This window comes from Helicoverpa zea, chromosome 30 (genome assembly GCF_022581195.2).
Source record: "Helicoverpa zea isolate HzStark_Cry1AcR chromosome 30, ilHelZeax1.1, whole genome shotgun sequence".
Classification (NCBI taxonomy): Eukaryota; Metazoa; Arthropoda; class Insecta; order Lepidoptera; family Noctuidae; genus Helicoverpa; species Helicoverpa zea.
Genome location: NC_061481.1, coordinates 5,360,112 through 5,387,897, shown reverse-complemented (window position 1 = coordinate 5,387,897; position 27,786 = coordinate 5,360,112). Strand labels below are relative to the sequence as shown.

The 27,786-nt window shown below is 36.9% G+C and overlaps 5 protein-coding genes across 8 annotated transcripts in view; 2 read left to right on the top strand and 3 right to left on the bottom strand.

The window, feature by feature from the left end:
* Nucleotides 1–15,515, bottom strand: part of LOC124644472 — a 29,679-nt gene extending 14,164 nt beyond the window's left edge. For 2 of the 4 annotated variants that reach the window (XM_047183839.1, XM_047183841.1), the window contains exons 1-5: nucleotides 15,148–15,515; nucleotides 7,774–7,888; nucleotides 5,866–6,033; nucleotides 4,014–4,060; nucleotides 3,306–3,369 (exon numbers count right to left, since the gene is read on the bottom strand). In XM_047183839.1, coding sequence (XP_047039795.1) covers nucleotides 3,306–3,369; nucleotides 4,014–4,060; nucleotides 5,866–6,033; nucleotides 7,774–7,888; nucleotides 15,148–15,214 — 461 coding nt within the window. In that variant the 5' untranslated portion in view covers nucleotides 15,215–15,515. The remainder of the gene's footprint in view (nucleotides 1–3,305; nucleotides 3,370–4,013; nucleotides 4,061–5,865; nucleotides 6,034–7,773; nucleotides 7,889–15,147) is intronic. The other 2 variants (XM_047183840.1, XM_047183842.1) reach the window with 2 other exon arrangements.
* Nucleotides 15,516–16,701: 1,186 nt separating this feature from the next.
* LOC124644661 (KRAB-A domain-containing protein 2-like) lies at nucleotides 16,702–19,731 on the bottom strand. Its single transcript, XM_047184156.1, has 2 exons — nucleotides 17,584–19,731; nucleotides 16,702–16,924 (listed from the first exon to the last, which is right to left on the bottom strand). Exons 1-2 carry the CDS (start codon nucleotides 19,342–19,344, stop codon nucleotides 16,751–16,753), a joined length of 1,935 nt encoding a protein of 644 aa, XP_047040112.1. The 5' UTR covers nucleotides 19,345–19,731; the 3' UTR covers nucleotides 16,702–16,750.
* A 1,749-nt stretch (nucleotides 19,732–21,480) lies between these two features.
* Nucleotides 21,481–22,024, top strand: LOC124644608 (protein LLP homolog). Its single transcript, XM_047184096.1, has one exon. It carries the CDS (start codon nucleotides 21,566–21,568, stop codon nucleotides 22,004–22,006), a length of 441 nt encoding a protein of 146 aa, XP_047040052.1. The 5' UTR covers nucleotides 21,481–21,565; the 3' UTR covers nucleotides 22,007–22,024.
* Nucleotides 22,025–22,637: 613 nt separating this feature from the next.
* LOC124644607 lies at nucleotides 22,638–24,657 on the bottom strand. Its single transcript, XM_047184095.1, has 2 exons — nucleotides 24,179–24,657; nucleotides 22,638–23,872 (listed from the first exon to the last, which is right to left on the bottom strand). Exons 1-2 carry the CDS (start codon nucleotides 24,482–24,484, stop codon nucleotides 23,729–23,731), a joined length of 450 nt encoding a protein of 149 aa, XP_047040051.1. The 5' UTR covers nucleotides 24,485–24,657; the 3' UTR covers nucleotides 22,638–23,728.
* Nucleotides 24,658–24,957: 300 nt separating this feature from the next.
* On the top strand, nucleotides 24,958–26,826 carry LOC124644606 (myb-like protein X). The gene has a single exon (XM_047184094.1). The coding sequence runs from the start codon at nucleotides 25,193–25,195 to the stop codon at nucleotides 26,804–26,806; it is 1,614 nt and encodes a 537-aa protein (XP_047040050.1). The 5' UTR covers nucleotides 24,958–25,192; the 3' UTR covers nucleotides 26,807–26,826.
* Nucleotides 26,827–27,786: the final 960 nt, after the last annotated feature.

The window sequence follows — 27,786 nt, the reverse complement described above, 5'->3', positions numbered from 1 at the left end:
TAATATTTTTTTTAATTCCAAATGGCGGGCACATTTTTTTTAATAATTTGATATTATGAGTAATCAATTAAAAGATTTTTGGGGGTTGTGATTTTGAAAATGTGTATTTATTTCATGATGGCGAACTTTTTTTTTTTATGAAATAGTAAATTTTTTTACAGATGCCACGGCCAAAAAAAATTGGATATAGACCAAAAAAAATGTTGGAGTTTACCCAACTACGGTAAAGCCAAAGAAGAGTTATGATTTTGACAGGCTTTGTATGTATGTATGTGTGTATGTTCATAATTTATGTTATATAAATTAATGTTTTTAAAATTCATAATGATGGAAACACGACAAATGAGACACGACAACCGTTTTTAATAGTCTGCATCAGGACCGCCGTCACAAATCACCGATCCTCTCGAAATACATTTAGAGAGTTGCTACCTAATTGCCACCAGCTACCGTTAGTTGCTACCAATTGCTACCCTCGTGGTTTTGAAGATATTCAGCATCCTACGGTGACAGCCATTCTGATATTTTTTGACTTTTGAAAATGCACCTCAGAGGGTTTTATAATAAACAAAAAAAGCAAATGGTATTACCAAATTCAGGGCCAGTTACGAGTAACTGGTCAAAACCAATGCGTATTTGCCGTATGGACTGGCAATGTCAAAATTAAATATGCATTTGTGGAACGAAACGACCAGTTCTGGAAGGAAAACATGGAAGGACATTTAGTTAAATTCTACAACACCTGTTTACTTCCAGAACTGGTTGACCCACGATACACTAGCCTTAGGGACCATAGTTTACATTCAAGAAAAATATTGACTGTTAAAAATAATTCTTAAAAATATGTTAATTTTGTCATTTTGTTTTTATATTTTTTTGGTTGTTTACTGTTTTTATTTTTTACATTTTAATTTCTCACAACGGTTTTTATTTTCATCCAAAATACTTATGTATAGAGGGGTTACTTAGTGCTGAATCCCCCAGTACTCATATAATCCGATGACAAACACATCACACAAAATTTAAAAATCATATCAATAAGCGTGAAACCCTTTACAAACACGTAAGTTACAACTAGTTACAGTCGAAAAAAAATAAAATAATATAAAAAATCTTGCAAGTATCAAATTTCGTTGAGTGATGTACAAAATCTGGCCAACAATGGCTTCTATGTGTGTGTGAGCGCAATGTCGTTGTGTTGCCGCTAGTTTACCTAAAATTGAGCGAGTGAGAAATGTAAAAGCGTCCTTAATAATAATGCTTAAAAGTCATCGATTCTTTATTTCTAACACGACATGATCCAAAAATGTTGCGGGATGCGCGAACTGTTCCTCATGTCTAGCCCACCCTAAGTAATGTAAAACGCTCATGACGCGATGACGTGGGCGCTGCAGCCCAATGTTCTCCACCCATGAATACAGGAGCGGTGATATCCTGATATGCCATTCCTGCCATTTTCCCTCGTATAAAGAATTTAGATGTAAAAGAATACTGCTAAAGTGAAGTTAACCCGGTTTGGACAAGGCTTGCGTCGCATCCCAAAGTCCCGAGCTGTACTTCGGTATTGATTTATCTTTTTGGAGAGGCTTATTACTTGCCATATTACTTGTTTGTTGTTTCAGATAGCACTTTAATTAAACTATAAGCCCCAGCTGCTCATGTTACCCCTTTAAAAATCAAATAGCAATTTCACACATATAGCCATTGATTTCGATGATGCCTCCTATGCAGTGTTTCATTACTTATTATTACCTATAATTTGAGTTACTTTTCGTTTGCGCCGGGCTTGGGTTTTTTTTGAGCATTGTCCTTTATATTTGCGGTTTTTCAAGAACATTGTGTATGAATTTTGACTGCATTGATAACTTTGTTATTTATTTATGTACAAAATGTTACTATTTATTTTATTGTTACGTAGTGGTATATTGTTATTATGTATTAAATATACAACATATGAATAAAAAAGCTAGGTTTAAATGAAATGAATAATGATAAAATCTTTCATATTAATGCAGTGCGATAAACACTGCATGCTCGCTCGATAGATGGCGTTGTCCTGGTCTAAATCGCGCTATGGTTTCGTTACATAGCTTAGTATAAGTAGTACTTTAAAAAAAAACAAATAATTTCATGTGATAGCGTCATCTACCTCTGAAATAAATCTCTTTTATTCTAAAAGATATTCGATTAAAAAATTCGACAATTTCGAAATTTTTTAGGTTAAAAAAAATATTGTTTACGTGCTACTTTAGGTGTACATATTTAGTTTGTTATATATTTAGTTAGTTGCATGTAAGTTAATTTAATTTGTTATACCTATACTTAGAGAAGAAAGAGACCTACAAAAAATAAATTAGATCCCACCAAAAACATTAAATGTAAAAAAAGCCAATCCTCTACGCAATTCCTCCACCGTAAAAAGTTTTGAGATCGCATAGAAGCCAAGTCCTGTTCTACTTTATTTGTAATAATAAATCAATATTTTGTGACTATATCAATAGTTTTGTTCACATTACAATAATACTGTCTTGGCCATGAGCACAAGTTAAAAGTCGCTCCTTGTAATAATGTGTAAATACCATTGAATTGATAAATTCTATATGGACATGATTTTACGATTGGACTGATTATGGACTGATTGGAATTTGAGATCACCATGGACTAAACATGCGCCATAGTACATGTGCAGTTCATTGATGTTGGATGATACTGACTGTCGGTCATTTAGTAACAATTGAATAAACTAAAAGTATTTAATTCTGTGATATTAAACTTCATGTTTGACTTTCACCTCTCCAAGATATGCTGTATTATATTTGTAGTTTATTGTGCTCATGGCCAAGTCAATATTATTGTAAAGTGAACGAAACTATTGATATAGTCACAAAATATTGATTTATTATTACAAATAAAGTAGAACAGGACTTGGCTTCTATGCGATCTCAAAACTTTTTACGGTGGAGGAATTGCGTAGAGGATTGGCTTTTTTTACATTTAATGTTTTTGGTGGGATATTGATTTACTAAGATATAACGCAACAAAGGTTGCGAAAGGCTCTTGACGTCACGTCTATGTAAAATTAGTACTTAAAAATGACGTAACACAAAATTCAATCGTGTTGTATCTTCGTTGTTATTTGTTTGTCAGAGAAAAAAAAAAACATGTCCATTACTTTAGGGTTATCTAAAAGACGGAGTAATATAATATTATTTTCATTCGCCACGCCCATTTTTCATTATGACATCTCCGCTAGTTCTTATTGACAGTCATTGAAAATTTTGGTTAATACGTTCAAGAAAACTTACCGTGGTAGATGCGGGTACCACATGCGAAGTAGAAAATGTTCTATATATGTTCCGCGAGCCGCCCCTAGGGAGTAAAAGTTTCTGTTCATTGGAAAAAGATTGCTGGCTAAGGTCTTTTAAAAAAGCCAAAAATTACACGAGAATTATCACGTCATTGTCATCTGCTTTGCTTTACCAACTATGTTGGGGTCGGCTTCCAGTCTAACCGGATGCAGCTGAGTACCAGTGGCCACAAGGAGCGACTACTTATCTGATCTCGTCAACCCAGTTACCCGGGCAATCCTTGGTAACTGACTAGACTGATTGTCAGTCTTACTGGCTGTTCTTACTACCCGTGACGACTGCCAAAAATGTTCAAATGACAGCCGGGACCCACAGTTTATTGTGCTTTCCGAAACAAGGAAGAACTCGTCATGACAAGATGGTCACCCATCCACGGACCGACCGCATAGTTGCTTAACTTTATGATCGATCGATCCGCGCAGCTTTATTTCATGGTCATTCCCAATATTCTGTTGATTTATTACTACTATATGTGTATCGAAAAATCCAGAAAAATCTAAGGAATACGAGAAAAATACAGAAAATTCCTAACATGCGTACTTTTCTTGTAATAATTTGTTATTTATCAATGAGTTTTAACTTAAGGCACGGCCAACTTGTTCCGCGCGGACTACAGTATAGTTCTGCGTAAGGTCAGATACTCACCGGATTCTGCCTCTACGGGCGAATGTAAGTCCTGTATGCCCAGACATCTGTAACAACAAACATTTATAGATAGTTCAACTCAGATTTGCGCGCGGCCCTATGTGTGCGTCGGCTTGTAAATATACAACTTTCATTCGTGTGACAGTGACGTCGTCCGAGGATGACGTGTTCTTATCGCTTTTTGTTATGGGTACAGTCGTTTACGAAAATGTCTAGTTCTTCACGGAGAAAATGTTTAAGGAGTCAGGTAGCGTTTCAAAAAATGAAACATTCAAAGCTTTTTATTATTACATTTTACAGTTTTTCATTATTTTCTCATACGTTTTTTCAAATTGACATTGACAGTATCTAAGAAACAAATGAGGTGAAATATCTAAGATGAATTAAATACTTCTTACATATTTTCTAGCTCGGGGTACGCAGACAATAAATAAAAGTGTGGACTAAGAATGTAAAAAGACGTATAATCTAGTATAATAATGTAAACAAAATGTATGGGGAATTTTTTAAAATTATATTGCTTCGCATAATGTCGACCAAAATAAGACGGAAATAATGAAACTCATAAATGAACGTTTAATTCAAACTGATGAAGGGGTGTTGGGTAATACCTGTAGACATGTACAAAAGAAAAACCAAATACTATAGACATTTTGACATGGAGTCAAAATTTATAATTGACCTTGGTGAGAGTAGCGAATCTGAAAATTCATCATTTATTTTTCAAGTAGCGATTCAGAATCATTATAAATAAATAAACATTAAATTACGTAATAACTGATTTTCTTTAAACAGCCTTATACAACCCCTAAATAACTTTATTTGTACCCGACTGTACCTCTTGTCACGCACACAAAGTCACTGTATATGTACAAGGGTTACCCACACATAAGGCCGCGCGCAAGACTGAGTTGAACTTACTATACCATTAATATACACATAAAAAAATATTACTATAGTTATCGGCACGAATCTTGAGCTCTGACCTACATCGGCGCAGAAGTGATTTATTAGCAAAGAACCAATCCCGAGTGACGGCTATGACGCGATGCGCTGCGGGCCAATCACTGCTTTAGCCCGCCCCCGCGCCTCACTTAATACCACAAAAGGGTCCCAATAAATTACTTCTGCGCAGGTGAAGGTCAGAGCTCAAGATTCGTGCCGATAACTATAACACGCTTCTATTAGGTCGACCTGTGTGTAATTATATTAACTTCCAAGGACCTTAGCGTCATGAAAATTGACAGCTGTATGTAGTTCTGATGACAAAACAATAATATGGTACTAAAATTGCTTTGCAGGTTTTAAGAATCTTTCACAAGGCAGCCCAAAGTGGGCCTGCTTGTGATCTCTCTCCGGTGGTGTCGGATTGTCGTCCCATCGCGCTATGAGAGTGAAGGAATAGTGAGTGCACCTGTTTCCCAATAGTAAGTTATTAATTAACTTGTGTTATGGGTGCTAACACAACTGATAAACTACATATAGCTACATATATACACACTTATCTATACTAATATTATAAAACTGAAGAGTTTTTTTGAACGCGCTAATCTCAGGAACTACTGGTCCGATTTGAAAAATTCTTTCAGTATTAGATAGCCCATTTATCGAGGAAGGCTATAGGCTACTTTTTATCCGGGTTCGTGCCGAGGTTCCCACGGGATGCGGGTGAAACCGCTGACACGATCTAGTAAATACATATTATAACACCCAGACCACCGCCAACAAGCATGCTCATCACACGAATGTCGACCGAACCGGGAATCTGACCCGGGACCTCTGGTTCGGCAGTCCGGCATGGTGACAATTGCGCCATCGAGGTCGTCACTCGGTAAGAAGAAGAAGTACATACCTGCTATGTCTATTAGCGTATCCAGTGAGCAAGAGTTCAGTAGTGGCCGCAGAGAGGCAGTGCTTCAGAAACCAGTGGAGTCGCATCTGCCCGACGGGAACCGATCTCGCGTCCACTCGCGTCCAGAGAGTACGGTCGCATATTAACGCGCCGAGACGGGAACAGGTACTGGAATATAAGAATAATATATTATTTTTTGATATTCACGAATTTGTTGGTAATTTATAACGAACGCAGTAGTAGCATTTCTCTCCTCTTAGGCTATGATAAGCCTGGGATAATCTGTAGATTAAATCGCTTGTAAAAAAAAAATAAAGATAAAAAAATATGTTTATTTATAGCCCGCCTAGTTTTCCCGTGGTTTTACTCGCGTTATGATTATGAGGGAACAACTGCCCGTATTGGGATAAAATATAGCTTATGTTGCTCGGGAAGAAAGTGGCTTTCTAGCAGTGGAATATGTTTTCAATTCGGCTCGGTAGATTTAGAGCCTTTAGGATACAAACAAACTTAACAAATTTAAAAAATTCTAACTATGTCGGGAGTTTACGACTATTCCCGAGTAACATAGGCTTATATTTTATCCCGGTACGGGCAGTAGTGCCCACGGGACGCGGGTGAACAGCTAGTATTTTATATTTAACATCACTACATAAGCAGTTGCAACGATGAACGAGAAAAACTAGAAACACCATTTACTCACAAACGTTTTAGGATATTCTTATGGTCGAGGAAAATTATCGTACAGCAAAAAGAAAACAAGCAACTTGTAGGCTCAAGTGTCTAGTTTTGGAATCTCAATAATATTAAATCTTTACTTTTGGAATAACTCTAAAAAACCAACGAAAAAAAATCCTGTCTAAACGCGAGCAGCATGGCTACAGCACAGCTAAGGGTCTTCCCACACTACTCTACTTATCGCCGATCAGCTATACAAACGGCTGACGTTGCGACGTGTCGTCCGAGCCTAGGCGATGTGAATGGTATATATAACACCCTTATTACATACACATAAAGGCTTTTTCGTGTTAGCCGATACCGCGTCGACAAATGTGGGGAGACCCTAAGTCGAAAATGTGGGCTTTATTTCTATACATATTTATCGAATGCAAAAATTCGCCGTTATAGTAATAGCATTAGCAGTTTTGAAACGCATAAAGGTAATTATTTTGTCTATGTTGGGGTCGGCTTCCCGTCTAACCGGATGCAGCTGAGTACCAGTGTGCCACAAGGAGCGACTGCCTATCTGACCTCCTCAATCCAGTAACTAGAGTGACCATTTTGACTAAGTACATAAATTAGCCAGCATTCGAGAAATGTTTATTCATAGAATTAAAAGGGAACATCTAAAAGAACATGGAACATGTCAGGTTTCGACCCACCCAATCAACTTTTAAAACTGAATTCTCACGTACACAAAGTTCTTTACTACAACAATTTACATATAAAATACTAACTTCTTATAAAATAGTTAATTGTTATCTAGAACTTTTCCAAAAAAAAAATATCATGTTAATAAGTAATTATTTTGTTTATCGAGTTCAGGTTTTTCGTTTGAATAATTTGGTTTTGAGAAGTTCAATGCAAAAGTGGAAAACATAGAAAAGCTTCTGACATTAAACTACACAAAAAAACTAAGAATTTTCACTGTACATGAAATATTTTTATTGAGCCTAAGTTACTATGGACGTCTGACATTGTTCTTTTCGACGTTGTTCACCCCCTCAGAGCTACCACCCCCCACCCCCGATTCGAGTCAAATCATTAATGGACAGCTCTTCACCTCGAAACACCGCGTCCAAACGTTTGCATAGATTTGGACGCATACCGCATCGTTCTTTTGCAACCTAATGCAGCACACAGCACTATTGGTCTTCGTTAAGGTAAAGTTTCAAGTTAAATACTCACTATCCCAAAGCCTTGAGGTCCATCGGCGAGCAGTACTTGAGGATGTAGAGCAGGACATCATCAGACAGGTCCAGGAGTTGCACCAGGCCCTTGTAGCTGTTCTCGGTCACCGACGCTGCGGGAGAAAGTACCTCGTTAGGATATATCTACACTTATACTAAGTCAAAGGTTTTTAAGAAACGTCAAGTTGCGCGGTTCCAAAGAGTGTTATGTATTATGGAGAAGAACCGGCAAAAAACTCCATAGACAAACTTAAAAAAAAAACAATTGTTTTTTTTTTTTTTGTGTACCCTGCAGGCTCCGAAACTACTGAACCAATTCGAAGCTAAACTCTTCCTGATACTATACGCTATATTTTATTCTGGTATGGTCAGCAGTTCCCACGGGAAGCGGGTGAAACCGCGGGAAAACAGGTGGTACTTAATACTTCAATATTTTTAGTTTTTTTTTTTTTCTGAGGGTATACTGTTAATTAGTCTCGGTACAATAAAAAGGAGTCATCACCTGCCTAGTCTTTTTCAACTATGTTGGGGTCGGCTTCCAGTCCAACCGAATGCAGCTGAATACCAGTGTTTTACAAAGAGCGCTTGCCTATCTGACCTCATCAGCCCAGTTACACGGGAAACCCAATACCCCAACGTAAGACTGCTTGTCTGACTTACTCTTCGGACTTTCCGTAACGTCTGAAAAATACGTTCAAATGACAGCCGGGGCCAGTTTGAAGTACCCTCCGAAACACGGTCATTGGTTTCCAAGATATACTTGGTAAAGTTAATTTTACTTAAGCGACATACGATTGATATCCAACTGAGATTCAATCATGACTAAATTACGATTGAAGCATATGGGGTATTCCGCTAATATTTGAGCCGTAATTTAATCGTAATCTAATTGCAAAGGGCTTTATTATTTTGTTATGATGGTTGTTTACGTCAAATAAGAGTGGAATACCGATATCGTCTACAATTGATTTACAATTGCAATGCGATTGTGGAGCTGACTAGGGTAGTCAGACCAATAGAATGTCATTGGAAGACGATTGGTCGTACATTAGTAGCAGAATGCCCGCTAATGTTAAAACTGCTATTGATATCCAATTGACACATTATTAAATTAGCAGAATTGAATCGAACCAGCTCATACTTGAGAGACCTAATGAAGGGCGGGCGTTTTGGGGGCTGTCTTTTGTTTTTGACGTTCGAAAAGTGCTGTATTATCAGCCTAATTTGAATAAACGATTTTGAGTTTGAGTTTGATTTAGGTACACCGATTTTTACATTTCTGATCTAGGATCAAATTGTAGTAGATGATTTTAGATTTAGATTTTTTTGATTTTGATTAACAATATTATTGAGAGGACCTACCAAGCCAAGCCAGGACTTCCAAAAAGTTCAACGTGCAAGGGTCATCACGTCGGCGCAAACTGCAAGTGTGTAGTGCGCGTGAATTCCGCCCGACGCATCACGGCCTCGAGTAGACAATATTGATTTATCGTAAATATAGAAATGTCCATATCCTACCATTTCACCTGATGCTTTTATTGAACAAACTTCAAAAAAAGAGAATTCGAGAATTGGGATGTTTGTATTTTTTTTTTTTTATGTTCGTTCGGGTCTCCGTCGCTGAAAAAAGTTTTTACAAAAAAACTAAAGACGATTTTTGAAAACACTAAAAAGCAATAAAAAAACTGTTAGGTCTAGAAGTCGGAGGGAGGTTCTCAAATCGGATGTCTGAGATCGTTTAAAAAAGTTTTTACAAATGAAATTAGAGACGATTTTTGAAAACTAAAAAGCAACAAAAAATCTGTTAGGTGCATCGGTCTAGAAGTCGGTGGCGAGATAAACTGCAGCACGGCGTCGCCTCGAATTTAGACTACGGCTAGATGCCAGCGCACAGTGATTCACGTTCCATACAAAGGCGGCCATAAATACGAAACTCACAAATACTTTTAATTAATTTATTTTACACGTTGAAATATGTTAAGAGAAGTGTAAATTATTAAAATTATAACATAACCACATTCATTTAAAAAAAATATCATACTATTTAGGTGTAAATAATGTCTCGCAGTAATTTTGTTTAAGACGATAAACCTAAAACATGTCCTTCTGCGACTTTTAATGAAAAATCTATATAAATAATGGTTATTTATATTAAAAACAACCATAAAGGAATAAAATAAAACAGCAAAAATACGTGAACAACCTTTTTTGCAAATACACACAAAACACAAAATATACCAGAATACATTCAAGCTCAAAAGTATTTACTACAAACAGATAACAAATCTAGAACATATTTTGATAGCACACCTTTTGTTTTTGACAGGTAACTTTCGAAAACCTGTTGGGAAGGGATCTGAATGAAGAAGTTGATGGTTCAACTTTGTCAGACTTCTTAGATACATGTAACTCAATTCGCTCTACATCAATATTTTCAACTACATTCAGCCAATCTGAATATTTCTCAATAAACTTAGACCTACTACGATTTGATTTTGCCCAATAATGAGAAATTCGTTTACATACATTCATAATTTTATTACTTAAAGTCTCTAGTTTGATATTTATGATGTCATCCGAAAGGCACGATGTTTCGGTCAAAGTATTCAGGACATGTTGCATTTTTCATTTGGACTACCCTCTTTAGAGTGCCAAATGTCAAAAATAGTCGTCCTCGAAACAGAACATTTGAAAGCTTTACCTAAAACAACATGAAAGCTGAACTTAAAATATAAAGTTTTTTCAATACTATGGACATGCATACTTTGACACTCCTTTAACCCAAGAAGGGGCAGAAGGATGCAGATGAAACTTATATGGTTTTATAAGAACATTCTCTTTATTCGAAAAACATTTGCCTCAAGTGCAGCACTGAGCAGCAAAAAGTTATAGGTCCAAATGAAATCAAAGTATACCAAACAAATCTACAAAAACGCTACCTTCAGTAAAAAAATAAAATAAAATATTAAGCGCATTCAAAAAAATAAAAAAGTAGTTGATAATAGAAGTACATACCTTGGTCTTGGACCTCCATACTATCACTATACGTAAACACTTGATTTGGAATAGTGACACTCAAAAACAAAGTGTTAAGTTTTGATGACTCACACGTTGCGATAATTACCGCCTTACTACAAAAACTTTTAAACGTCAGTTTATGCCTTGTCTAAAAAAATGTCAAATTATGACGTTGACATATGGTTCATTTTGCAGCCAAAATTTTATTAGACAAGTGTAAAACAGGGTTTAAAGTTTTTGTAGTAAGGCCATTAGACTCGAGATTCGCTAACTTCCGATGCACAAAAGTGGTCAATAAGTTGACCTTATGACACGGGTATTTAGAGTTTTTGGAAGCTTTTTAACTTGTTAATCACTTAGTAAGTAGATCTAATGGGGATAAGCCAATGACATTTTTCGATTTATGGCCTTAGAGTGAATCACTGTGCAGCGCGCTAACTACGCGTCCGCAAGGTGTCAGCTCGCCGTCCGCGCGCCGGCCGCGAGGTGTAAGCTTGCTGTCACCGCAAACTCAATATTATTTTAAAACAGTTATGATTGAACACGACGTAATGACGTTGTTTCGCTGCCGACTCGGAGTCGGCGCGTAATGAGCATGCCGTCGGCGCGCTGTACGCATGAGGTCCGCTCGCTTGCAGCACGCGGGCTGCGAGCCGAGTTGTGTGGTAGCGGCCAGCGCGCTGACTGCTCGCCGTTGGCTTTTTCATATTGACATTATGAAATACATACATATGTTTAGTATATTGTTATTGGATATTTTTGTTTAGTTGTCAATGTTTGTTGTGCACTTTTTAATCTAACCTACCACTATCAAATCTCTCCATGGCTTTAAGGTTGGCTGTAAGAGAACCCAATTCTGGGTTAAGCTCGCCATTGTACATAAACTGTCTTTATTATTTTATTATGTATTGTTAAGTGTGCAATAAAGAATATATATATATATATATTACAATATACACGATTTAATGCTCTAAATGAATGAGAACTTAAATGCTGGTGTGGAGCCGTGCTGTTGCGGTGCCGCTATACAGTGCCATGACCCTAAGCTGCATCCTCTACCTACTCTAGCTAGACATCGAATTCTTTCTAGACCGATGCACCTAAAAATAGTTTTTTTTTGCTTTTATGAAGTCGTTTTTCTTTTTTGCAAAAAATAAATATTGAAGGAAAACTTCGTGACTCAGACAGATCTGAGATCGCTTTCAAACGTGGATTTTACCGAGAGCGGGTGAGGCATACTTGTGTGCGTAAATGTACATTTACATAGTGTTTGTATGACAGCCTCATCGGTCTAAACGTGACTGCTGTGCACGAGGTCCCGGTCAAGTCGAAATACCTAGGGTTTTAGACACTTGCACGAAGCAGCCAGGAGTCGGGAGATTGGCGGTATTACACCCCGTGGCTGGGAGGGCTCGTGTCGCCGGCGTCCCCCGAATGCCACTCAGTAGCAGTCGTTGTTACAATTAACCGTCAGACGCCATCAGGAGCCTTTGGGACTCTGACATTAGGCGCCCCACCCAGAGAGGAAGACTTAAGAAAAGATGGATGGATTGCCTGAAAGATGACAGGAATAGGAAGAGAGTGAGTGTCAATATGACGAGTGACAGGGAAAAATGGACGAGGATGACATATTGCGCCGACCCCAAATCAAATTGGGAACAGGGCAGGAGGAAGAAGAAGGCGCCCCACCCACTGCACCGCGCCCTGTCGCGTAGCGGGATTTCCGCGTTGGCAGTGTGTTATACTCTTCGTGATTTCTATATAAATTGATATACCTACTTGCATACTGGCTGCGGGATCGTTCGAAGTTCGAAAGCGTTACCGCGGCGCTGGTGGCCTCGGACTACCCGCAATGACTACCAAATACGTTCAAATCACAGCCGGTACCTACAGTTTAACAGGCCATCCGAAACACAGTCATTGGTGTCCAAGATATACTTAGAAAGTACATACAAACTTAGAAAAGTTGCATTTTTACTTTGCCTGACCTGGAATCGAACCATGCACTCATACTTCAGAGGTTGGTTCTTTACCCACGAGGCCACGACGAAATTAAGATACTTGCTTACAATGGTAAAATCAGCCATCGCGCAGTACGCGACGGGGCATTGCAGTGGGTGGAGCACCTTAGGGTTTGTTAGGTGATTAAATCTGCAGCTCACTCAGTAAGAAGTGTTTGTAAGACTCGGCGACTCAAGCTTATACATTACACACACAATGTGCATTTACATTTACACACACAAGTAAAACTCACCCGCTTTTTATGATATAGAACATCTACAGCCTTACTACAAAAACTTACACATCTGTTGAACACTTGTCTAAAAAAAGTGTGGCTGCAAAACAGACCTTATTTCAACGTCATAATCTGTCATTTTTTAGATAAGTGTTCAACAGACGGGTAAAAGGTTTTGTATTAAGGCTGATATTATTTCACAAGAGCTGTTTTCCCGCGGTTTCAACCGCGTCCCGTGGTAAGCACTGCTTTGGTATCGGAATAAAATATAGCCTGTTACTCGGGAAGAGTGTAGAATTCCAACAGTATTTCTCAAATTGGTTAAATCGTTTTGGCGCCTTTAAGGTAGAATTCCGTGGATCGCGACAATTGTTTAGTATATTATCAATTTTAATATTTTTTTTTTTTAAATAGTGTATGCCTAATAGGTAGCTTTTTAACCGACTTCCCAAAAAGGAGGAGGTTCTCAATTCGGCCGGTATGTTTTTTTCTTTCTATGTATGTACATCGATTACTCCGAGGTTTATAGACCGATTTACGTGATTCTTATTTTGTTCGACGAGGAATAGCTGCCAGTTGGTCCCATAGTCATCAGTGTAGGATCTAATGATGGAAACCCTGAGAAATCGAGGGCAACCTTCGAAAGTTGTAGGCATTCATAAGGTAAAAACTTGACACTCAGGTGTATGCCTGAAAGCACTATTCAACAGTGAAGGTTTGGAGCTGACCTGATGATGGAGACCAGAGAAGGTCGAGGGAACTCGACAACTGAATATGTAAAATACCTCGTATTTGGGCTTATATTTTTTGTATTGATGAGAACTTTCCACTTATATGGATAGTGACAACTATTTGTATCACTAAAAAGTTGTAAATAAAAAACTATTTTACAAAAAAATTAAACCGACTTCCAAAAACACTAAAACGCAAAAAAAAAAACTAATTTTAGGTGCATCAGCCTAGAAGTCGGTGGCAAAATTAACTTAGTAACATCCAATAGACATCCACCCACTGACTTCTAGGCAGATGCACCTAAAATTAGTTTTTTTTTTTTTGCTTTTTAGTGTTTTTGGAAGTCGGTTTAATTTTTTGAGTTAACATTAAAATTACTAGATATTAAGACTTACTGTATCCCCAAAAAGCACACTAATAAATACTTTGGACTTTAAATGATCTCTTTTTAACATGCTTATTTATTGCATTATTTAACTACTACATATAGGAGAACAAATACTTTTCACATATTTGATTAAATCTTCCTTCTTACCCCTCCTACTCAACTTATGTTATTTATCACATGCAAAAAAAAAAACAAAATCATAATTGTGGTCAAAATATATTTGACAAGACTTTTCTAACATATTGTACATAGGGAAGTATCATCATCCTCTGAGCCTTTGTTCCCAACTATGTTGGGGTCGGCTTCCAGTCTAACCAGATACAGCTGAGTACCAGTGTTTCACAAGAAGCAACTGCCTATGAACCTCCTCAACCCAGTTACCCGGGCAACCCAATACCCCTTGGTAGCAATGGTTGTTAGATTTATGGGCTTCTGACTACCCGTAACAACTGCCAAAGATATTCAATGACAGCCGGGATGTACAGTTTAACTCGTACTCTGACTCCCACATGGATAGCTTTTATTTGTAAAATTATGTCAGGATTATTAGTATAATCATGTCAGAACTCAAGAAGAAACTTATGGCCAAGTCAAAGCTGCTCAGATCGATCAACCGTAAGGTTAAAGTTAAACAACTCTCGATGTGTTAGAATTGTGGGTATGATGAAAAATAAAATATATGAAAACCATAGCTCTTCTACAACTATGACAATATTATATAGGTATTGAGTTGCCCGGGTAACTGGGTTGAGGAGGTCATCTGGAATTGATTAGGCTGGAAGCCAACCTGAACATAGTTGGGAAAAGGCTAAGCAGATGGATAAACCACTTAACACCAGCAATGACAATAAGAGAATTGAACAAACAGCCCTACACATTTAATAAGAGTGTAGGTAGGCATATTATAATACTAATTTACCATCTCATTATAAACAATGCATTTTTTCACAATTACAAAAAAAAATGTTTATAAGATATTTGTTTTACGTATAACTTACCATCCTGAACGCATCCGCTGTCGTCCAGATCCTGTTTTGATGTATTTTCGGGATTTAAGGAACCCATTTTTACAAAATACCCTAGGTATTTAAAAGAATATCACTCGTCAATGCACTCACATCGGAATTTTATGAAAACAACGCAAGCGCACTCGTTAAGACAAAGAAAATCAAGAATAAACAAGGATATGAACTGCAGTATGCACACAAACAAACGCGGTTTTTATAATTTTGGAACAATTCCAAAAATATTAAATCGGTTCAGCTCAACTGAGTGCTCTGAGTGTTGACCGAAGAAAGAAAACAACTAGAGATGCCTTGAATAAGTTATTGATTAATGCCTTTAGTCGAGTCTCCACATCAAGAAGTCCTAATCGATCGAGAAAGAAACAATCGGTTTTTACTACTCTGTTGTTGGTTTCTTTATAATGTCAGCTGTCAAACAACGCTTAATGAAAACTAATATTTTAACCAATCAAATAAGAGAAAAAAATTTTGGTACGTAACTCCTATTGGTCAGATAATGCACGATGAATTTAAAAAACCTTTTTTGACAGGTGCTACTTATAGTTGCCATGGTAAAATTATGTCCCCGGATTCATGTTAAAAGACATCTGGGATAAAACCAAGTTGCGATTCAGGGGTAACGCACGGGAGCGCATAGCATGCATGCCACAGATAATTCGTATAATTCTATGTCATACATACGGCGCATCGGCACCATCATCACTCTCCTGCCCTTATCCCTATTTTTATTTGGGGTTGGCGCATCACGTTCTCTTCTATGTTCTTCTGTCTGCCGTCATCTCACAAGTAGGTAACGTTCTTTCTAGCCATGTCGACTTTCACACAATCCATCCATCGTTTCCTTGGTCGTCCCGTTACATATCTGTCCGCATTCATGATCATCACCTTCCTCACAACATGGTAGGTACTCATTCCTTCGCATACGACTCAGCGGCAACGTTAGTATTTATGTATAATTATTTCGTTATCTAGATGTAACTGTGATTTTGCATGAATGACTAACATACTATGTAAATGTGAAATTTTGTGAAATGTGAAAGTTTGTGAGTTTTGATGTTGTTGCCACAATTCCAACCCAAAATTAACCCTTATAAATCAACATAAAATATAGGCTGCTAGTTAGATTGGCAGTTCTGGATTGACATGAAAAGAATGCACAATTTATTGCATCTAGCTATTTTCCCGCGGTTTCAGCGAATCTTATAATATAAAAATGAATCGCAAAATGTGTTGGTAAGCGCATAACTCAACAACGCCTGGACCAATTTGGCTAATTCTTTTTTTGTTGTGTTTGTTATTGTCAGGAGAAGGTTCTTATGAAAAAGTTCAAGTTCAAGCTCTTCTCAGTTGACGGGAGCGAAGCCGCGGGCGAAAGCTAGTAACCCGATAAAATAAAGCCAATGTTACTCGGGAATACAGCAAAATATGCGCGGAATGCAGCCTTCCAACAGCAAAATATTTTTTCAAATTAATTCATTAGTTTCGGAGCCATTGAGGTACAGATAAATAAACAAAAAAATAAGCCTCTTTCTTATATTAGTATCGATTATTTAATGAGAAAATGTCAGATTTCAGTTCACTTATTCGCACATGGCACGTTAGCATGACATTTAACATCACACATTCTGTTGACTCTTTTGCATAAACAACTTCTCTCTATGCACCGCCCATTCTGAAGATTCCTGCAGTTACATTGATACTTTATCTGAGAGAGTTTTACTGATGCTACTGTCGCAACCGGCAATGTCATCTGAAAAAGAAATAAACGTATTTAAAATTCAAGCTCCGATCGCAAAACAACGTATAGGTTGTTAATCTGCAGTTAGCCAATTATCGGCCACGACGACTGTTCTCATAAAAAAACCGACCAAGTGCGAGCCGGACTCGCGCACGCAGAGTTCCGTACCGATTTATAAAAGGGACAAAAAAATCACGTTTGTTGTACGGGAGCCCCCCAAAATATTTATTTAAATCTAGTTTTCAGTATTTGTTGTTATAGCGGCAACAATAATACATCATCTGTGAAAATTTCAGCTCTCTAACTATCACGGTTCATGAGATACATCATGGTGATAGACGGATGGACGGACGGAGTGAATCAGTCACCAACTTCCAGACTACGGACTGCTTTGTGAAAGCTTATAAAACACACGAAGCGATTCCGGCGCGACCCGGGAATCGAACCAATGTCATAGCAGTCGCGCTTGCGACCACTAGACCAACGAGTCTATTAAGTATATACGTAAACTAGCGGCCTGCTACGTGCTTCGCTGCGCAAATAAATGAAGAACCGCTCGCCCGATTTTGTGCTAACTTCGCATAAACCATATACTAATTAGTCCGAACAAAACCTTATCATTACAACGAAAAGTGAACAAAAAATATAGAAGATAGATTAAAAGAACAGACCTTTGATGGTCCGGCGGCAACGGTAACTTCGTTTTGTGGCAATATATTATTTAGTATTTCAGATGCAGTACCAACTATGTATAGTTTGTTTTTGTCTAAACCATTTTCAATCCGTTCACAGTTGTCCACAGGAACTATAGTAGTTTTTGCGGCGTCTATAAGTACAGGCAACTTGACGTTGCTGTCTTTAAATTTCTTAGATGACGAAGCTTCCTCATGTGCTGGTCTTTTTAAACTGTTTTGTCCTTCTTCCTCACTATGACAGTTAATACAAAGCAACTTTGAGAAATATCCCTCCTCATCTTTTGAGACCACGCTACATGTCACGTGAACTACTTTTTTACAAGCCATACACGTTTGTGAAGTTGTTGTATCTTTACCGCATACACCACATATCAAGATTTGCTCAAGTTTTACATCAGTATTGTTTACAAAACTCTCTGCTTCTTCTAGATCATCGTTTTCGGGAAATTCTTCTTTAATCTTTGTGTCTAAAGACTCTGCAGTGTCTATTGGCGAAACTTCCAAAATTGGAAATGCTTCGGGTTTAATATAATCGATTTCCTCAGTCAGAGATGATGTTATATCTTCTTTATCATCTGACTTGTATCCACTAAATTCACTAGTGTCAGTATTTATAGTTTTTTCAACTGGTTCTTCTTTAATTTCAGTCTTTTGTGTCCCTTTATTTATGTTACGAAGAGCTCTTTCCAAATCCTCTTCAGTTTCTAACTGAGATACGATGTCTTTGGGTAAACTAGTGTGAGAAAGTCCAAGTGTTGGATTGACGCCAAAAAAGGCTTTGAATGGAGTGTATTCAATATAAAAGTCCTCACAATCGGGATTGGTTAAGACTTGAGTATTCCATTTTAGCTGAACTTGATAGCAGCCGATAGACCAAGAAACAGATTTGTAATCAGCCATCCACTTTAGAACCATAGACTTTATCCTTTCTATTCTCTCAATACTTTGTTGAATGTCGCTCACACTGCCATAAACAATTTTCAAATCAGGCCACAACATTTCTAGGCTTTTTATTATAGACACCGTAAACTTGCGCAGCCTCATGCTTTGTAGAATATAAGGGCAGCCAACTTCCAAAAATATTTTTAGAACTTCCACAGCGACTTCCCCTTCATAGCTAGTTTTTAATGGACGCAGGAAAGAAAACTTTGTTGCAATATCCTGATATAGTAACAACCATGTGTATTTCCCATCCGGTGAATTTTGGAAATCAATAATATCTACTTGACCTCTTTTAGTAAACTCAGCTATTGGCTTTTGAACTTTGTTGATCAAAATCTTTCTTTTTGCATCACATATTTTACATAGGTTAATGAATATTTGTACCGCAAAACGTGGTATTAAATACTTCTTTTTCAGAATCTCAAATGTTGTGTCCTCTGTTCCGTGTTGCGCGCTGATGTGGGCCATAAAAATCGTGTCATAATAGTCTTCAGGTGCAAGTATTTGAACTTCCTCATTTTCCTCATTCTCGGTCACTAATACCTTCTTCCCATAAACCTCGACGACTTTATAATTGCACGACAAATATTCCGAGTTTGACCTGCGTTTGTCGCTTGATTTTTCGGCGTCGCATTTCTCAATTTTTTTTATAACCTTCTGAATTTCCTCAGGGCTCCATTTATTTTTGGTTATTATTATATCGCTTTCTATAACGCTTTTCTTAATGTCTTTGTAGTACTCATCTACTTCTGTGAAAAACCGTTTTCGGTCAACGATAGACGGTTGGTCAGACATTTTGAACGGGTTGAAGTTTCACAGTTTCATATCGACTAAGTTTTTCGAACCTGGCTTCTGGTAATAAGCTGTATTTTTTTCCTTTTTCAATTAATCCAAGGCTCATACTAAAAATATTAGTGCAGAGTAAATCGATTTCAATCTACATTTAACATTTTGGTGGTAATTATAGTCTTAAGTCTGGCAACTTTATATTGCAAACACACGAATATATTTATATATTTTCCGCACTCCAGCTCAATTTTGTGATACAAATTAAGCTCATACACTTACGCACTCACAATAGAGAACTACACTTTGACTTTGAACGACTTATTTTAGACTACGGCACTATTATAAACCAGTGAAACACCAAAAACTCTTAAGTTGTACCACTACTGTACGTAAACAATGATGGCGCATAGCGTTCCATTTTACAATCTGACATATATGTTTCATGAACTGACAAAAGTTGAAACGATACAATATATTTAATTAACATCAGGATTTAATACGTAAGTGATAACGGTTTTAAATTAAACCTCTTGACGAAGATTCCAATAAGTGTTTTGAAAAATTAAGTGACGAAATATTTTTTTTGTGCTATGATAGTTTTAAAGAAATTTTGTAAATATATAAAATATCAATGTAAATCATGAAATAAACAAATTATAATGTTACTGTTACAGCCTTTTTATCGTCCCACTGCTGGGCACAGGCCTCCTCTCACATGGAGAAGGATTGAGGAGGATTGTACCTAATAATAAATAAAAAAAGTATAGAAATCTTTATACTGTGTGGTGTGGTCATAGACATAATATTAGTAAACAGGACTGCGCATATAAACCCAAAAAACGAGCCGAGTGAAACAGTTAGTACGGAGGCTGTCTGTCCCTTTCTAATAGGGTGACTATGAGATTAAGCTATGTGAGACAAATCCGAATTTGCTAAGATTATTAAACACAGATTAGTATTGAAGTTTAAACTTACGCAGTTTGTGACCTTAAGATACGAATAAAGGCTTTTAATAATTAGCGGAAATTAGCAGTATAAAAGCAGGAAGATTCGAAGTGAAGACTGTTTTTTTTATATTTCTACTTCTATATAGACTGCTGAGCCATTTATGTCGCCTTTCTTCATTTTTTGGGAAGCTATAACAATAGTACAACAGTTTTAAAATCCATCACCCATATTTTGACTCGTTACAAGAATTCATGGGCACCCTAGTTGTTTGGTTTACGAAAATGTTATAATTATAGTTCGGCCATTCAGAGAATGCGTTCCTGACACGTCGCGATTGAACTGACGACGTAACTTTGCAATGGCGTTGCAGTTACGATAAAAATATTTTTGCTGGTTGTTTACCGTTTTAACAATTGAGGAGCATTAAAACAACATTATTATATCAATAATCAATGAATGTAGTTACGTCGTCAGTTCAATCGCGACGTGTCAGGAACGCATTCTCTGAATGGCCGAACTATAGCTAACCTGTGGAACGATATATTGCAACCACCATAGGATTCACTTTTGCAAGTAGAAACGCAACACTTTTTCACCATTTTAATAGTTTAAATTGATTTAGAAATAGATAATAAAAATAAATCATAGCTTTATTTAAATGAAAAAAAAAAAAAAAAAAAAAAAAAAAAAAAAAAAAAAAAAAAAAAAATTGATTTAATAAAAAAAAATATAAAAAAAATTTTAAATGCTGATTACGCGCCAAGAATGTTCAGGGTTACCGCTAGAAAATAAAAAAAAGCAAAATAAAAATTTATGTTGTTTATGTTTTAATAATAAATACGAATAAATTAATGCGATTGTTATTAATTTGTTGACTTACAATTGTTAAAATAAGATAAAAATATAAGTGATTCAATTGTTTTTGGGAAGACAAAACTTTTGATCACAACATTTTTTTATGCTGGCAAGGTGTTAGAAAGAGACAAACAGCCTCCGTTCGAACTATCCCTCTCGGCTCGGATTTGCCTCTGTGTATTATGCAACCAATTTAGTACCTTATTGCGTTATAATAGAGTTCATTTTCGTAAATATATATTTTGAGCGTGCGCAATCTTGTTTAGTAATATTATATCTATGGGTGTGGTTAACTATAAAAAAGACCTGGCAGCACTGCTAGTGTCAGTTCTCACTTGTCAATTTGGTTTTGACATTTCGCTCTTTCATGTGCTTTGCGTCAAAAAGCACGTCGCGCAAAAATATTTTTGTTTATTAAAACACGATGGCAAAATCCCTGAGAAGCAGATGGAAGCGCAAATGCCGAGCCATAAAGCGCGAACGTTATGCTGTGAAAGAATTGGCGCGTTTGAAGAAAATGTTAGGTGTAAAAGAGGAAGATAAACCAGAAACTACCACGGACGAGGTTATGGAGTCTGACCAAGTGATATTCTTAGACGCTGGAGCTATAAACAAAAAGAAAAACAAGAAAAAAGTTGAGGAGCCACCCGAAAAGGAAGACGAGGACGTCGAAATGAGTTCCGATGACGAAAAAGTGGTTGTCGATGACGACGGTAAGAAAAGAGTATTTAGTACAAAAACATTGAAAGATCAAAATGGACAGTATCCTGTTTGGCTACATAAGAGGAAAATCGCTAAAATCAACAAAGTCGGCAAGAAAAATACTAAGAAAAGGTCTAAGAATAAGAAACGAAAGAGGTTATAATAAATTTGTGTTTAAAAACTTTGTTTCATTGTTGCACCATTTATTGTAAGCTTTACAAGACATCTTGGGATTATTTTTACAAAATAGCTTATTCTTATCGAGTGGACTGCAGGTTTAATTATCTAGCAAGCCCTGGTGTCCAAGTTTTCTTGAATCTGCCTGACAACCTCTGATGTGGCATTGTTACGGCAACTATGTATAATTTGGGGACACCTGCTTTCTTTGCCCACTAAGGCAAGGGGATAAATAGATAATCCATGTAAGTAAAGGCATATTGTGTAGTGTAAAATATACCAGCAGTTTTGCCCCACCTCCACTGGCGTCCCATAGGAACTACTGCCTGTACGGATAGCTTTTATTACTCAAGAGAAGTGTAGTTTCCCTAGTAGAGGAATTTTTCAAATTATTACACTATAGTTTTGGAGCTTTTACAAACAAACAAAAAAAATCTGTTTAAAAATAAAATGCAGTAACAAATCAATGTTAATACAAAAATTTCTATTGCTTGATTAATTGAATCATTATTAGAAGCAGTGTCTATGTATCTGTGTAAAAAGTCCAAAGTCCTGTTTACCTTTACTGAACTGCCTTTTAGCTACAGTTAAATAAATAAAACCACAAACAATTTTAAATAAATTATATATTATCAAAGCAGTTTAAGTTAGTTCCCAATATTCTTTCTATGATGTTTTGGTAACTAGAGGTCGGACTTTGACAATACTCGTTAGGGGCAAATGTAAAAATTCTATATTTAGTAGGGGCTTGGAGAGAAGAGCAAACTGCGCACTGCTTTTGTCACTAAGAATGCTCGAAGGCGCTCTGTGTGAAATAATAAGAGGAGCTGACTGGCTCCGATCACGTACTTTTTCTCGACGCTTGGCTCCGATTGCATGCTTTTTAATGCTCGCGCAGCCAAAAGCCGGTCTGTTTGAATGGACCCGTAAGCGAATCAGATAGAATATTGGATATGGCAGTTAGCAGACTTAGACACTAACATACTTTGACAGAGGGAGATACAAAAAGGCTCAATATTCTAAATTACGATTAAATCATTTATTCTATTATTTACCGTGTATCCCAGAGGAACTTCTGTACCTGGACAAAATATAGCATTTGCTACTCAAGAATAGTCTAAATTCGTTCACAAAGTTGGTAAGCTACACTTTTCCCAAGTAACATTTGCCATATTTTATCCCATAGTTTCATCAAAATTGGTTCAGCAGTCTCACATAGGAGTTGACGGACCAGCCATCAGGGGTAATTCATAAATCAGTTCATATCATTAGAAAATCAATTTTTGGGAAGTTGATTATTATTTTTTTCTATTCTACAGTATGTTAGTACAATCAGCATCAAGTGGCTGAACAAATCTTTCAAAACCGCTTAACATGTGTTATTGATAAATTACCAGAGTATTCATTAATTCATACTTTGTTTGACTATGGTACTTAAGTAAAATTTACTAGGTACTTTACTTTGTTAGGGACTTTTGAAAGTTTTGATTTCAACATCATCTTCCAAAGCCTTGTTCCTAACTATATTGAGGTCAGCTGCCAGTCTATACGGATGCAGCTGAGTACCAGTGTTTAACAAGTAGCGAATGCTTATCTGATCTCCTCAAACCCAGTTACCCAGACCCAGAAGAACCACAAGAACCCAAGTTATGGATTTTGATTTGTTCTGCTACTTTTGATGTTGACCACATAGATATAGTACATTTGTTTAATTGAATGGTTTGTATGAAGTTGCTCGTCCTAAAGCCATTTGCAGTTCACGGTGATGGACATCCGAAGAGATGTGCTTGTGTATGAAATGAGATGTTACTATAACATTACAGACTGTACAATAATGACCTCCTCCGCTTAACTGTGAAGAGAAAAAAAAAGTTTTAATGTTGGTTGTGGTTGATAATTAACTAGCTGTTTTCCCGCGGTTTCACCCGTGTCATGTCCCTTGGGAACCACTGCCCGTACCCAGATAAAAATATAGCCTATCTTAGTCTGAATGAATGAATTTTTCGAATCGGTTTAGTATGAGTGATCAGTATTACCTACTTATTTTAGGAACAGCATAAACGATTTGTAAATTATACTATGATGTAAATAACGACTTGTTTAACAGACTAAAATCACCGGTCAGTGGGTCGTCTTAGGGGCGAATATTTTAACTAACCTTTCTGATCAAATTCTCCTTAAATTCTTCAACATGAGGGTAACTCTCGAGGATTTTTCTATGATTCTCCGAACTTTTGTGACGCTCTTTGCAAATTACGTCTCTGACCATTTCTGTTTCACAAAATACGCAACGAAACAGCTCTCCCGCCGTCAACATACCGTGGTAAGCATCAGAAGAGACTACAAGCTTCTGCCCATCATTTAAAGTTACTATTAAATAATTTTGCGGCTCCGCATATGATATTGGAGCTCTCTTCTCTTCGATGTGAACTTTTTTAGGCTGTCTTAACGCCGGGACCGACATTTTTTAACTTTAAACTGCACTGTCTATCTCCCGACACTTCAGTACTATACTCATCTATGATACTTTACTTTGGTATGACTTTAAAACCCGTCTTCCCAGTATTATATAAATTGCTTATGCCACAATATTGTTGCGAAGTGGGTAGAAAATTGAAATACGCCGCCAGCGGCCATTGGTGTTACCAGGCAACCAATTTTTTTTTCACAAGTCACTAGAGGAGCTCCTGCTGGGTCCAAAACACGGAACGAAATATTCCGTGGTCCAAAACGTATTTAGTCTACATTCCTTATTTTTCACTATCATATTTATTTCATTAAGCCAATGGGTATGAAAGTCTACCTTATCACAAAACATTATGTTTTATGACTATTACATTTTTTTATGTTCTTACGGTCGTTGAACAAAATAGCAAGTCACTATCAAAGGCGTGGATATTAGTTAAGTAAAAAACTAATATGAAATATGTGATTTTACATTATTTTTGTGAGTAAAGTATTTTGTCGTATTAGTTAACTAACGCTTAAGCGAATGATTGTTTTCTCATTAAATCAAGATAGGACATAAAATACATGTCAATAAATGTATAAATATCTCCTCCAAGGCTCCAAGAATCTGACCGCTAAACAAAAAATAATTTAAACTGAATTAAAATATCTGATATACGCTATAATAACTGTTTCTTTTACAGTTATAGCGCATCTATGTAACATGAAAATGTTAGCCAACACTATGAGACACAAATCAAGTAGAGAAACTTATGATATAGATGGCTTCATACATCAACTGCTTGCATCGCGGAAATTTGATGAATTGGCTGAAAAGGTGGCTGATAAAGCTGCAGACAGGATCATGCACATAGAAACTTCACCGGCTCGGCTTCAGAGATTCACAAAAGAGGTCAACAAAATTAATAAAACTATAGAAAACCCGCAAAAAAGCCATCGGGAACCACCAAGCAGAGACCATGAAATAGCCATGAAAGCTGATTCATCAGACGATATTAAGCTAAGAAACGACAACAGCCAAGATAAACAAGGTATGATTGACACTCAGGCTGTGATGATGGACGAAAACACTTCACAGTCAAACAGCCTCAAGCTGAAATACAAATATCTAACGAGGAACGCTTACGAGAAGAAACTTTTCAGCGATCGAGGTTCGGAAAAAACTGACCAGCCTAAAAGGAACGAAATATCAGCGGAGAAATCTAGAGATCACGACAAAAAAGCAGAAGAACATACTCATCAAGACAATTCTGAAAAGAAACAACATAGTTCGAGCAAAACTGTGAGAGAAGCGAGCAAGGATGACAATTCTCGCTGGCGTCACGATAGTAGAGACAATGACCGCGAAGATTCAGACTCTAAGAAACAAGACAAGTCACACGTCAAATCCCACGACGATATGGATACTGAAAGAAAAGAAAACAACAAGAAAAATCACCAACGAGAAGATCAGGAGGTCAGGTGCGATACTATAGACACTCAAAACTCACGACCGGAATTCAAAAGTATAGCAAAGAACGAAGTACACGCAATAGGTCACGTTGACGACCGAAATAGTACGGAAGATGAAAATCCGGAATCTTCTAGCGTAGAGGACGACGATGTGAAGATTGTCCCACCTTTGATTGAAAAAACTTCTGAGGAAGATGGGAAAGGTGTAGGAAAATCAGAGAAAAGCAGCTCAGACGAGAACATAGTGAAGGAGAAGGATGAATTTAGTCCCGTTACGTTGAAGAGTCGAGATGAAACCGAACCCAACATCAATGAGAATAAGATAACAGCTGATAATCAAGACGAGAGTATTTACGTATATAGATCTGAAGAACATAAAGAACCAGTTGAAGAACGCAATGAAAAGATAGAAGAACACAAAGAAAAGGTCAAAGAACACAAAGAAAAGATCGAAGAACACAAAGAAAAGACCGAAGAACACGAAGAAAAGACCGAAAAACACAAAGAAAAGACCAAAGAACACAAAGGACCGGTTAAAGAACCGAAATCTGAAGAACAGGGGTCTGTGGAACAGGTTACTGGAGAACCGAACTCTGGAGAACGGAGCAATGGAGAACAGAAAACCGAGGAGCTAAAGGCTGAGGCGCAAGACACAGAGGAAGAACATAAGTCAGAACAAAAGACACAAGAAAACGGGGACAGCAACGAAGAAGACAGGCCGACAGCTTCAAACAAACCTGTAATCAGACGTGAAGGAAACAAGGTGTTTACTTACGTGGAGGCACCAGAGTATCAGGAGTATCATGAGCAGATGGCTAAAATGCAAAAAGAACATCCATTTAATCCTACCGATTTTTTGCCATAAACTTTAGAATATTAAATCTATAGATATAGATAGTTTCATTTATAGATTTTAATTAACTTGGAAGTTGGCCTGCATTACCCTCAATAAATAGTTAAATTTTAATCACTATGGTATTCAGTAAGGGTGAGTTGCACCCTTGGAATTAATAAGTACTACCATGCTGCCCATTGGTCCAATTGGTAAGTTACGTACGTTTTTTACCTTTGTCTTATCCAAAAATCGTCTTTCGGACCATGTACCTGAGTGCAGTGTCCTCACCACCTCTAATCCCAAAATCTTAGCCTGCCTGCCCTATGGGAAAGAAATAATATGCCATTGTCATTTTATGTGGGAAACTATCATACATTACTATAATACGTATTATATAGGTACAATTACTATCTTTATTTAATTTATATAATATATTTTTTTAACAAAAACTTCTCATCGCCACTCACCGAGAGCGTACGAAGGAACGTTCTCCCAAGAGATGTGTATTTTTGACCATAGATGTAATATAATAAACAAGATTGCGCACGCTCAAAATACATATTTACGAAAATGAACTCTATTCCAACGCAATAAGGTACTAAATTTGTTGCATAATACACAGAGGCAAATCCGAGCCGAGAGGGATAGTTAGAACGGAGGCCGTTTGTCTCTTTCTAACACCTTGCCAGCATAAAAAAATGTTGTGGTCAACAGTTTTGTCTTCCCAAAAAAACAATTGAATCACATATATTTTTATCTTATTTTAACAATTGTAAGTCAACCAATTAATAAAAATCGCATTAATTTATTATACGAATAAATTATTTATATAAATATTCTTAAATAATATAATATTCTTAAAACATAAACAACATAAATTTTTATTTTGTTTTCTTTTTTTTTTTTTTTTTTTCTTGCGGTAACCCTGAACATTCTTGGCGCGTAATCAGCATTTAAAATGTTGTATATGAGATTCTCGCCACAGAGTGTCTTTGGTAAGCACGTGTGCC